Here is a 14,134-nt window from a genome sequence, read left to right on the forward strand (position 1 = left end):
TGCTGGGTTAGGGCAAGTCAGAGCAGTGAGACAGGTAGAAGGCAGGTGAGGTCCAGTGGAGCAGTGGTAAGGGTAGTCTGAGACCTCAGAGGTGTCGGCCTCCGAGTCTCAGGAGGACTCATACTGAAGGAAGCCAGCACCCTGGATAGCATCTGGGTAGTGACCAGCACTAGCACAAAGGCTGGTCTAGAAAGTTGACTCTAGGTCATCCAGATGGCTCTACTTTCTAGATCAGAAGAGTTTCAAACTGGGCTGCTTATCATAATCACCTAGGGGGAGGCTTAAAGATACAAATTCCAAGGTCCTATTCATAGAGATTCTGCTTCTGTAAATCTGAGCTTATTTATTGGAATGTGTGTGTGTGTGTGTGTGTGTATATATATATATATATATATATATATTTTTTTTTTTTTTGCAGTACGTGGGCCTCTCACTGTTGTGGCCTCTCCCGTTGCGAAGCACAGGCTCCGGACCCGCAGGCTCAGTGGCCATGGCTCACGGGCCCAGCCACTCCATGGCATGTGGGATCTTCCCGGACCGGGGCATGAACCCGTGTCCCCTGCATCGGCAGGCAGACTCTCAACCACTGTGCCACCAGGGAAGCCCTGGAATGTATATTTTTAAAAAGCTCATTCTGATGAGTAGTCATTCTGATCAGTGGTATGGAAGTCATTGCTATAAATATAACTTAATTGCTTGTTAAAGATATATACTCATACTAGTATCTCCATCCCTATACCACTAAAGGCTTTCAGCGTCCACACTGAATGGAAGAGGCACACTTTCTAGCGTGGCCTCAGTTGGTCAAGCATGAACGGTATACTGGTCATAGATGAGTTTCTTCTGCTTTTTATTAGAATTTGTCCTTTGTTTGACTATCTCTTTTGGCCCTGGTACAGGGGCTATATTTAGTGTCTGCATGGTTCTGATTTTGCCTGATCTTCTACTGATTTTTTTAAAAAGCAATTTAAAATTTTAGTTAACCCAGTGTATCCAAAATGTTATCAGTTCAACATTTAATATTTTAAAAACTATTAATGAAATATTTTATATTCTTTTTTAAAGTAATTTTCATAGAAATATAATACATCTCAATTCTAATCAGCCATATTTCAAGTGCTCAGTAGTAACGTGTAACTAGTGGCTACCATATTGGACAGCAGAGTTCTTTTTATTTAAAAATTTTTTATTTTATTTATTTATTTATTTTTAACATCTTTATTGGAGTATAATTGCTTTACAATGGTGTGTTAGTTTCTGCTTTATAACAAAGTGAATCAGCTATACATATACATATATCCCCATATCTCTTCCCTCTACAGCACAATTCGTGGTTTTTTTTACAGCACAGTTCTTGATCTTCAAACTTAAGGAGTACATTTATCCTCATAAATGTCCACAGTCTTGAATATACTGACTTAACAGTCAAATTTCCTAATGAATGCAGAAGAAGTATGGTCTTCATCACGGCAGACCTTAATTATACTCTTTCATCTTCTACTAATTTTAATGGATATGTTAGAAAGATTACTGTTTAAACCACTGATGTTCCTTTAACTGTAATTATTTTACAGTTCCTTAACTGTTTCAATGACTACATTTTTACCTTGGCATTATTTGCCCTACTGTCCAGGACCCCCCAGAGTTACCAGCTTCAATCATTATGATTTGCAGTCAATAATGGTTATAATTGATGCTTAGGTACCTTCACGAAATTCAAAGCCACAGGATGAACATCTGAGAACTTTTCTTCAAGAGTTTCCTAAAAAACAAAGTAAAGCATTTCAATGTTACCTAACAACAAAGTAATGGATATTTTAAATATATTAGCATTAAGAATACTTTGGAGAAAGACCCCCTAGTAGGTTAGATTTTGAAGATTTTTTAAAATCATATTTTTACATAATTTTACACGACTGTATAGTGTAATGGGAAAAATTGAAGCTATTAACTTCACAGTGTTTTGCAATTAGTGTTTGGTAAATGTTCGTGCTAAATATCCCCTTCTGAAATCCTACAACAGTACCCTAATATCTACTTATAGGGATGCCTGATCTACTTACAGAAATGTTTTGAGCATTAATGAAAATACACTGAGCTGCATAATTAAGAGCACTACGGAAAGCAACAGAATGATGAACACAAAATTCAGAATAGTAAGGGGGGAAGAGAATGGGATTGAGAAAGAGTACATGGGGAGGGGGAAGCTTCCAAGTCAATGGCAATATTCTCCCTCCTTAACTAGGCAGCAAGTACATGTGAATTTGTTGTATTTTAGTCTTTAACTCAAACATGTTATATAAATAATCTTTTGTAATTCAACCTCTAGACTTGTAATTCAACTTTTAACCTTCTATTATATTTGTTAAAAGCCTTAACAAATATAATAAAAAAGAAATCCAGTACATAATCAAGGTATTATATGAAATAAATTTAAGATGAACAGGGTGTTTAGAGAAGTTGGGACCACCTGAATCTGATGGTTCACAGGTGCCATAAATCATGACCTGGCTTTGCAGACTCTCCCCACCTCCAGCACAGCTGGAGCGTGGCACACGCTTCCCCTGACCGTCCTTGCATTCTATAGGCAGAATCTAGATCATACAGAGTTTTAAAGATCATAGCCCAAACTTAGGTAACAGACAGGAAATCAATGACTACAGAGAGTAAGAGGGTCAAGTAGTCATTGGTAGATTCCCACAAAAATGCAAAGACCACAGGAAGAGTGTAGAGGTGATCACTGTGGCTTGCAGTTTTGATTTGGATACAACGAGGGTCATTTTGTGGAATGACCTTCCATGTGGAAATATATGTTGTGAAGAAATAGTTTCTATTGAGCTTTGTTTCAGAAGCTGAAGAAGATAGAGAATGCATTATTTTTTCAAAATAGAGACAACTATGGTAAGTACTGTTTATGAGAAAATAATTATTTCATAATTATTTCAGGGCAAGGTACCAGAGTGTTTTGATTAAAAGGATCATGGTATTTATGAAGGAACTAAGCATACTTTCACTTCAAATTTAAAATTGAATTAATCTTTGAATACATAGGGCAAGTAAACTTTTAAATCATTTTCCTGGTTCATTTTATGTAGTTTTTACATAGTTTTTTTGACCTGGGTCAGTGTGTCATAAGGAAAACAGGAGCCCAAAGCACAAACATTAAAGAAGAAACAACTACCCCTTTAAAGAAAGTAGCAACACAAATAACAAAACACCAGAATCGAGCAATTTATCATATCTTCTGGTTCAGGAATACTGATGCCATGGAAAAACTGGTTACTTTTAAAGATAGATTGATGTCTTGGGATTAGTTTTCTTGTAAAATACAAACCACATAACTCATGATAAATTTACTAACATAATGCTTAAATGCTTAACATAATGCTAAATGCTTAACATAATGCTTAAATGGTTAACTTCTGAGTTCCAGATGTGAAAGAAATACTGAGCCTGATCATTCCCTCCAGATTTGGGAGGAATGGGTCACTGCAAAAACATACCTTCTCAGGTAAGGTCAATGCTCCCAAGGATCTCTCTTTGCCACACATGGTTTGGTCTGCCATTCAGCCGCCACCAAAAGAGGAGGTAAGCAAGTGGTCTGGAGGGCTTTACACATATGATCCCATTTAATCTCATAACCATCTCACAATCGTTGCTATTTTTCATTTATACTGTCCCAGTCAGAGAATGAGGCTCAGAGGTTTGATCAGCTGTCTAAAGTCACACGGTCATTAGGTGACAGACCCAGGATTCAGACTCAGGTCTGTCTAACATCTGCCTAATGTAAATTTCCACAAACTTGTAGGAAATCAATTAAACAGCATAAGCTTAAGGTGTGGCCTGTAGTGATACGCTACCCCACATTTTTCATGCTGTGGAATTCTCCAGCAGAATGTATTGGGACCACACAGGGAATTGCATCAGACCAGACAGCAGTAGTTCCCTTGCCCAGCAGCCATGCTGCCAGGAGAGCCTATGGGAAGGGATTAATAAATACCCATCACTTTGTTTGCATCCATGCTGCTGGCGTAAAGCTGCAGCTGATCTTTTGGGTTATGTTCTCTTCCAACCAGGTGGAAGTAGACAAGTGCTGAGGATGCTGCATCGTGATGAAAGCTCATGAAAGAGAGCATTTGAGTCCATTCTTATTCTGCACTTAACTAGTTGTAGGACTTCAGGCCACTCATGGAAGCTCCCAAAGCCTCAGTTTCCTCATTGGTAAAAACAGGCACAATGAAAAATGTTATAATGTCCTTAATGGGCTTTTCTTAGGACTGAAAGAGAGGGTGTGTGTGAAAGTAATTTGTAAATTCTTAAGTATAAAGAAGCAGATTTGAGGAGTGGCAACAGAGGCTGTATAGCCTGCAAAACCTAAAATATTTACCATTTGGCCCTTTATAGAAAAAGTTTGCTGACCCCTGTGCTAGAGGAAAGGGGAAAAATCCTCTTTTACAGAGGATAGAAAATGCATTTGAGTAATTATCTTTAGAGTAAGCTCTATGCAGCTGACTCATACCCTTAGCCCTATCTTAGGCTGATAAGGAAAGTAAATCTATAGTTTATTCCTCGGCTAATTGACTTGACTTGGAAAGGCATCTGAAAACTCCTCACTGACAGAAGTTATGGCTCTACACATTGAGAAAAGGGTTGGGCTTTGGCTACAACCCAAAACAGCCATCTTGAGTAGCACTTTGGAGAAAAAAGAAAGGTCTTATTGTTCATTACAGTGACATACCACTACTATAACACTCTAGCAACTCTGTAAGCCATAAAATGCAACTTATACCCAGTGTTCTGATTATCAGATACAGTTTGTCCACATCTGATTTTCCAGGCCAGAGTGGCTGGCCTGTCAGGAGCTCTGCAAAAATGCAACCGGTAGCCCATACGTCGACTGAAGAACCATAGTGGGTATCTCCCACAAGAAGTTCAGGAGCTCGGTACAATCTTGTAGCGACATAATCAGTGTAGGCATCTCCTGGAACTGCAACTGCATCAGTCACATCAGGTGGGTCACATTCTCCCAAGAGAGGAACTACTCCTGAGAGCAGTCAGGCATTCAGATCAGCTTCAGTAATTCTCAGGAGCCACAACACTGCTAACAGTTCACGCAGTGAGGCACTCATCGCATAAACAGTACTCAGATAGTAAATTCACCTTCCCCATACTATGTATAAAATAGATACGCAATACACTGTACAGTACAGGGAATTACACCCGTTATCTTGTAATAACCTATAATGGAGTATTATCTGCAAAAATACTGAATCCCTATACTGTACACCTGAAACTAACATAATATTGTAAATCAACCATATACTTCAATTTAAAAAAATTCAACTTCCAAACTTAGCTAGTTAACATCTATAGAATCCCAAAAAGAGAGGACCGGGGCGAGGGGGTAGGGAGAATTTCTACAGTGTAACTTCAATTATAAACCAGCTTCTCAATGCATTGTCAAGTCACCTGTGTCTGGGTCCTCTCAGGATATCGATTATGTGTATGCCCCCCGTGCAGTGTGTTGTTAATGCATGTTTTTGCCTGCTGCACAGCTCTAGATTCAAGGAGACATCATTATCTGTCCCCCTTTCCCTTGGTTCCTCCCTCTCTGGGATGACTTCTTTTTTCTCAGCACTGTCTCTGAATCCTCTCTGTCATTTTCTGTTTACTCTCCTAGTCTCATCAGCTCCACGAAGTTTTTCCCAACCACTCTAGACCACATTAATATCTCCCTCCAGGGAACCATCTGCCCTTTCGCTTTAGTACTTTATTGCCAGTCATCTTGTATTATTCTTTTGTTTCTTTTACTTCAGATTATAAGTGCATGAAGACTAGAAATGCATCTTGTAGTTCTTTTCCTTTCCTATGGGGCAAAGTACATAAATGTGACATCCAATAAATTGTAGTTGATTGGATGGAGGTGAAGTGTGAACTGATGTACTGACTAAAAGGTTACAGTGAAATTTCCCTTTTTGAATAATAACAATATAACAATCAGCATACATTCAGTATCTAAAGTAAGAATTTTAACTGTATCATTTCGTAATCATCTGAATTGGATAAGTTAGTAAAAAATTGCTACTTACTCAGAATTCATGCAAACCCAAAGTCACAGATCTTGATTATTCCTTGCTTAGTTATTAGAATATTTTCAGGTTTTACATCTCTGTGAATACACTGTAAGAAAATATTTAATTATTTCCCCGAGTCATCAAGACAACGAAGCATAATGAACATTTAACTATTAGTTTAAATGATAAACAAAGCCTGTGAGATAAACACAAATATGGTTTTCCTTCATTTTTCTAAAAACTTAAATTGCCATTTTTTTATTTGTAAATCTTATCATACCAAAAGAAAAAAAAGTTGCTATATTAGGAAAGAAATTAAAATAATTATTGGATAGGAAAACTGAAAAAATTTTTTTTGAGAAAGGAGGATCATATAATTATTTTTTCCACTTTTTACTGAGCCCTATTTAAACAGTAAGAGATAAAACCCTGAATGAGACAACAAGGTCCTACTGTATAGCACAGAGAACTATATTTAATATCCTATGATAAACCATAATGGAAAAGGATATAAGAATATATATATGTATAACGGAGTCGCTGTTGTACAGCAGTAATTAACACAACCTTGTAAATCAAGTATGAGGTAACCCTGAACGAGGTAACACTCAGAGTGCTTCTAATAAGAACGGCTGCCCCCCAAGAATCACAATGCAGGTTGCACAAATATTGCAGATTGGAGAAACTGGAAAAACATTTGAATGACAGCAAAAACAAAATTCATTAGAGTGACTATCTTATTTATTATCCAGCTCTATTAAGGATGTGTGAAAGGGAGCTCTATTAATTACTACACGAGGACAACAGCCCACAACTGTCCTGGGCAAGCTGGGATGTAATGGTCACCTATTAACAACAGATACCAAATATTCGGCCTCAGGGGATGAGTATCCCCAACTAATCTGCAACCATTAACAGCTTTCTTGAAACGTGACCACAGGATGCTGTTGGAGTTGCCCCTGGGAGGGCGGGTCACCAGTGGGAGGCATTCTCCCCTCCGAGTCCTCTATGTGTGGAGAGCTTACAGCTTGCTGCAACACCCCAGGACCCTGAGTGAAGCAGGTGCTCCTTCCTGAATGTGAGAGGGCTAAGCTGAGGGTGTGGGTGAAGGTGGGCTGAGTGAGCCTCACTCACGATTAGTCCAGAAATGGCTATTCCACGCTGTGGATGCCCCAGGAGAAAACAACTCAGGCCCTATTCTTCAGAACTTTAGCTTTCCAGGTTATCCTCCCTCCAAACAAGCACATAGATAAAAATGATGTTGCTCTTCTTGTACAACTCAGCCCTCAGGCAGAGCTCTGAACTTTTCAGAGCACTTCCACATGAATTAGTTCATCCTTGCAACAATCCTCTGATTGCAGGTGGCTACCGATGGTCTCTGGATTAAGTACCACAACAATCAACTCTTTCTGCCTCACTTCTCTGTTGTGCTGTCAGTCTCTTGAAGTATTCCTGTCAAATTGACAATTTTGAAATATTTTTTTTTGCTTCTATAATAGCTATCTAAAAAGAGAAAATGTTGAACCCTAAATTCATTTTGGGTCCCAAAAATGGCACTGGTACTAGAAGCTTGTATTGTCTCAATTACTGTCAACTGTCTCATAATTTGTACAACCAGCAGTTAGAAGAAACCTTTTAAGGTCTCTTAAAAGTCCTAAGGCCTTCGATATTAATTTTTAAAAATACATTGTTATAATATAAGCCAACATAGTTTTCATCCTACCTTTTAAAGCAACATATTAATGAAAACTGGATTAACACTTTGCATCATATTCACCTATAACAATTAGTGATTTAATAAGAATAGGTTATATCCCTCAGGTGAGTTTGCATCAGATTCTAAAATTCCTGTACTATATGTGTCATTACTAAGTAAATGGACTTACATTGATACCTGTCTATTGGCCTATTTAAATATGCAAATCCATGTGAAATTTACAGCTACTTATTTTCCAACCAAAACATACAAAGGCAAATGAAGTATTGATTATGTCCCAAAGAATCTGAAAAAATTTTTAGTGTAATGCAGGTAAGAGAAGCTACAAATAAAGAAGGATAGATGGAGTATTATATAATAGAAGAAAGAAAAAGAGAGTAAAAATCACTGGAACAGTAAGAAGCAGAGTATGGAGAACAGAAGATGCTTAGACATACAGCATTCACTTTCTCCAGTGCAAAGTTGCACTCAGTGCAAACTCTGTAATGCCTCTCACAATAAGCTTATTTTCCACCTAAGAGCAATAACTTGTAAGTCAGTGTAACCAAAACACTTTGATAAACTTGGGTATCATACACAGCTTTTAGCAAACATTGCTTAAACTGGGTTATTGCAGCTGATGTGCAATCTCATTTTTACAATCTCAAAAGCCCGCAAGAAGAGGTATCCATGGTATTTTAAACCTGACCCTTAATTTTAGGAATCATCTCTGGAAGCTTCCCTACTAGAAGCTGCTTCTTTATATAGCCTGAATGGACATCTGAGAAGGTTGTTCTTTGAGCCTTATGGATGGATAGTCATAATGAGAGAGGAAAGAAACCTCCTCCTTGACAACTAAGTCATTGATATCAACAAGATGATGATGGATGTTACAGCCAGACATACTCGTATTTTGGAAGTCACTGTAATTTTGTCATTTTGACATGAAGTTCTTTTTTTTTTTTTTGGCTGTGCCGTGTGGCTTGCAGGATCTTAGTTCCCCAACCAAGGATCAAACCCAGGTCCACGGCAGTGAAAGCACAGAGTCCTAACCACTGGACTTCCAGTGAATTCCCAGACATGAAGTTGTTTTTCTCTAATCAATATGTCAAATATATAAAAATTCATGAGTTCACAATGATGCTAAATGGTCACTTTAGTTACCTCAGTCTAGCCATATTATAGGGTAAAAAAAGAACAAAATGAGTAGGTATTTTCATAAGTCCAGAGTCAGATCTGAATGGGCCTGAGATTCTGCATTTCTAATGAGCTCTCAGGTGATCTCTATAAACCACACTTTGAGTAGCAAGGCCTTAATCCCTTACTACCGTAACCTTCTTTTCTTGGTAGGATCACCACTCTTGAGATAAAAAGGTAGTCATGGTCACCACAGGTTGAAAGCTGGGAATCTTTAGCAACACCATTTGGGTCAGACTGCCTTTTCTATTCTTTGAGAGTATCATGAGGGTTCCTTTAAAATAAGGAGAGGATAAAGGTTTTAGATGTACTATTGTAACAACTTACATATGATTTAGATTTTTTTTCCTTTGTGTGCATTTTAGACAATAGGTTTGTTAAAAAAAAAGATACATAAAAGCTTACCATAGCATAAGAAAATGGGATAATCAGAGTTCAGAGTAATTTCCACGTTGGAGGAAGAAATTTTGTCTGAAAAATTATCCATTTTTAATAAAGGCCATAGATTATAAACTGGAGGTTTTCAATATTTCAAAGTTTAAGGTACAGAACGTGTTGTTCCAAGCAGAGAAAGAAATGGTGGCAGTTGCATTGAGCTACAATAATGTTTGGGTCCACTGGAAATAGTAAGTGGTAATCAGGTAGGTAAGTTGATTGGTTGACCCACTCATTCATTCATTCATTCATTCATCCAGCTATTCAATAAATGTTTCCTGAGCACCTTTTATATAAAAAGATCCATGCTAGGCTGAAGCGATACAAAGATAAATCAGCCACAGACACTGTATTCAAGCTTATAATCAGTACAAAGGAAAATGTCTGATTATATAGGGATAATGTACAACACTTATGATAAAACAAATTTTTAAAAAATCATTTTAATTACCCATAAAACTCTAGCAACAAACTTAGGTGAACTTGAATACCTCTCAGAGCACGGTGAAAAGCAACAGAGATGTGGATTCAATTCAGCATCATCTTTAGTAATATTTGAAAGTACAATGTGCATCATGAAAAACAGGTTTATGTATCTTGTGGACAATATCCCTCTATACTCTATCAATAGAAAATAAAAGCTTCTGACTTATCCTAACAAAACAAACAAACAAAAAAAAACTTCACTGACTTTCTTAAAGCTAAAGGAAGCTTTCCCTAAGTATTAAAATTTAGTTCCATGATCTTGTACTCTTTTTCAGCAATCCTAGACTACTATGATAGATATTCTGCTGGCATCAAAATTGACCATATGGTAGTCTGTATCCTTGCCTCAACACTGCCTCCGTGTAGGCACCAACGCAAAAGGTCTAGAGTTGTTTTTTAAAAACTATCATTATAGCAAAAGCACCCAAGAGCCTACTTAAAGAAGCTCCCACTGGCCTAAGATTTGAACATCAGAGAGAACAATTATTGCAAAGGATTGAAACACATCAAATACATAAAATCCATTCGTTTATAACGATACCCTACACCTCCCCAAAACCGTTCATTGTTCACTCTTGGAGGCTGCTAACACACTGGCTCATCACTCTTGAGTACTGACAAACAAAGGGAATAATCACATATTTATCTTACTGTACTTTACAGTAGCCAGAGTCCATGATGGTAAATTCTTCTCCATAGAATTCCAATTAACAAATGCAGAAGGAATAATAGAATTAGAAAATCACCACCTTTTAACCCTAATGAAATCCTGGAGAGAGGTAATAATTATCTATGAATGCTAAAATGAAATAAAAGATTGACAGGGGGGCTTCCCTGGTGGCGCAGTGGTTGAGAGTCTGCCTGCCGACTCAGGGGACACGGGTTTGTGCCCCGGTCCAGGAAGATCCCACATGCCGCGGAGCGGCTGGGCCCATGAGCCATGGCCGCTGAGCCTGTGCGTCCGGAGCCTGTGCTCCGCAACGGGAGAGGCCACAACAGTGAGAGGCCCGCGTACCGAAAAAAAAAAAAAAAAAAGATTGACAGGGAAAGTGATAATGGAGGGGATCAAATGAACACCTCCTGAACCCACTAATCTATTTTAAGACAATCAAAAGTGGGACAGACAACCAGACATTATATATGCCTCATGATGTTGATGCAATAAGTGTACAGCACTATATGTGAAGCATTCCTGTCTAAAAAACTGAACCTGAGTATGATCAAACCTCTGGATATAAACACCAATTTATAGCAAATACAGGTGAAAGAACAAGTTAAGTAACACATAGGAAGCAATCGGCCAAAATGATTTCTATAACACAGGAGTAGTCAAAGTGTGGCTCTAGGACCAGCAGCTTCAGTATCAACTGGGAAACTGTTAGAAATGTCAATTCTCAGGTCCTATCCCAGACCTACTGAATCAGAAACTCTGGGCCCAGCAAAATGTGTCTTAACAGGACCTCCTGGTGATTTTGACGCATGCTCAAGTTTGGTACCCATGGCTGTAAAAAATTAATGATGGGGAAAAAAAGGTAGGGGAAGGGGGACTGCTATAGAATAAAAGACTTAAGAGACATTAAAAACAAAACAAAATCAAGTGCCATGGAGGGTTCCACTACTGATATCCTGAAAACTTATTTTAATCCAATTTAAAAATAATTATAGGAATCAGTATTGCGGCAAAAAGAAACATTAAGTTTATACAAACTTTTTTTTTTTTTTTTTTTTTTTGCGGTACGCGGGGCTCTCACTGTTGTGGCCTCTCCCGTTGCGGAGCACAGGCTCTGGACGCGCAGGCTCAGTGGCCATGGCTCACAGGCCCAGCCGCTCCGTGGCATGTGGGATCTTCCCGGACCGGGGCACGCACCCGTGACCCCTGCATCGGCAGGCGGACTCTCAACCACTGCGCCACCAGGGAAGCCCTATACAAACTTTTAATTCATAAGGAATGAGTAATTCGATTCTTACAGAAATTGGAAAAGGGCCATGAATAATGCATTCCTTTTCCTCATATTCTGTTACTTTCTTTTGTTTTGCTCTTTTGGTTCTTATTTTCCCTCTGTCATTAGCTCTTCAAATCAGACCCCTAAGCTAAGTAGAAGAAAAGAGTCATCATGAAGAAATCAGCAAATACGTTAGAAAAGGTTACTTATGTCTATGACAGAAGTTAAGATATTGAAGTGTTTGCCTTAACACACTTTTGATCACTCCATCAGCAACTCTGGGGGAAAAAACAAAAAAGGAAATGAAAACTCCTAAGATAGGGTTTCAGGAGCAGAACTGGGAATAGAAATGGAATGGGCGGGGCTTGTCATGGCCAAAGGATGCAATGCAAAGGGAGTCTTGGAAGTTTTTTTTTTTAATGTTCTAACGAAAATTGCTTTACTACTTTTTCTTTTGGTTATATAATTTTTGCTTTGTAATTTGAAATTTTTACATCTGTAAAAATGATCCATGCTTATCATGAAAATTCAAACAATATAGAAAAGTAAAGAAATAAAAAGTGTTGACTCAAATCTTGCTAGCTCAAAATAATTGCTGTAACTTATAGTGACTGTCCCTTTAGGAATCTCTTTCTCTCCCTCTCTCTGTCTCTCTCTGCAGTTACCTTATAATATTAAATAAATACATTCATATGGTTCAATATTTTTAAAGTTAAAGGAATATCCATGAAGAATTCTCTCATACCTGCCTTGCCAACCATTTCATCCTCTGCAACTTCCCCTGCCTCTTTCAGAAACATCCTATGCATTGAGGTACAGATACTAATATGTATACATATATTTCAGTGGCCAAGGATTTCACTATATGGATGTATCATAATTTACGTAATTAGTCCCCATTGATGAACAATTAGGCTTGACATGATTTTCATTTCTAGAAGCAATGCTTCAGTGAATATCTACTCATCCATCTATGGAAGTTGTGCAGTTATCTTTTTAAGGTAAGTTCTAGAAGTGGGATTTCTGGGACCTATGGTAGGCACATATTACATTTTGATCCTGCAAGTATGAACTTCAGGTAGACCTGAGACTGGGTTTTGCAGGAAAAAAGACATTCTTGAAGGTTGACCTTCAGTTCATCCAATTCACGTTGGTGAACACTCAAGCATGTGCCAGGGTTGTTTTATAACAGTTACCTACGCCTGGTAAGCAGGCAGGTACACAGCCAGGGGAGGCCGAGGAGAATAAAGGGCCCTTGAGAATGGGAGGCTGGGAGCTTCTTGCCCCTGAAGATTCCTCACTCTATGGAAAATATTGGGGAGTGTTTTCCATTGGGGAACTGGGGATCTGGGCAACTTGTATTCTGTCTGGGAGTACTTAGTGTATTTTGTGTAACCATTTCTATAAATTGCAGCAATTACATTCCCTTTAACTTTTCTGTTGATGCCTTTCCATTGCTCACATCACTGTCCCAGGATGATGCCTTCACAGTTACATACGGCCAAACTACCCTCTCTAAGCAAGGCTGTACATATTTACACGCCCACCAAGCTTCTGTGCATTTGAGTCCCTATCTCCTCATTGTCTTGCCAACATTCCGTTTTGCCAGTGTTATGTTTGCCAATCTGTGTTTAAAATAAAAAGATATCTCACTTTGGTTTTCATTAATTTCATTTAATTACTAATGATTTTAATTTTCACATTATTGAACATTACACTTCTCTCTTTTTGTGTATTTTCTGTTCATGCCCTTTATTGCTTTTCGATTGGTCTAGTTACTCTTCTTTAAATTGATTTATGAAGACTCAATGTATATCAGAGTCTACACAGATGCTGTAAATATTTTTCTCAGTGTGTTGTTTGCTTTTCAGCCCTCTCCGTGAAGATGAGCTTGTTGTTGGCATATTTTCAAAAATCGGAAAACACAAGATTTTTTTTTTCACTAAATGTTCTACTGTAAGGATTTTTTGATTAAAAAATGTAAAAGTACCTCATATTCCAAACACTCCCATCACTTAGTTTTAATATTTTATCCTATTTGGATATTTAAATCATGTGTCTAGATCACTTTTTAAAAACTGAACTCATGATCATGCAGATGGAGCTGGTCTTGCAGAACAGTGGGCTGGCCTGTGTGTGGCGCAGGTATGGCACCAGTGCCAAGACAGGTGAGGTCTGGGTAAACACCAAGAAACAGCATCCACTCAATGGAGCTATTTTGCTCAGAGCAGTTTCCCCATCTCAGATCACCGTGATGGTGTCAAGCCCTTGGCATCAGTGATCTGGTGGCAGCCTTTTGACTC

At 38.3% G+C, this 14,134-nt stretch overlaps 1 protein-coding gene across 1 annotated transcript in view; it reads right to left on the bottom strand.

Moving 5' to 3' along the window:
• The window catches only part of CDKL4 (cyclin dependent kinase like 4), a 30,368-nt gene that overhangs the window by 3,050 nt on the left and 13,184 nt on the right, over window positions 1-14,134 (bottom strand). Inside the window, 6 exon segments of the mRNA XM_060117530.1 lie at window positions 1,706-1,762; window positions 3,219-3,318; window positions 4,762-4,987; window positions 6,090-6,180; window position 10,481; window positions 12,038-12,109. Coding sequence (XP_059973513.1) covers window positions 1,706-1,762; window positions 3,219-3,318; window positions 4,762-4,987; window positions 6,090-6,180; window position 10,481; window positions 12,038-12,109 — 547 coding nt within the window.

The sequence above is a fragment of the Mesoplodon densirostris genome, chromosome 14 (genome assembly GCF_025265405.1).
Source record: "Mesoplodon densirostris isolate mMesDen1 chromosome 14, mMesDen1 primary haplotype, whole genome shotgun sequence".
Taxonomy (NCBI): domain Eukaryota; kingdom Metazoa; phylum Chordata; class Mammalia; order Artiodactyla; family Ziphiidae; genus Mesoplodon; species Mesoplodon densirostris.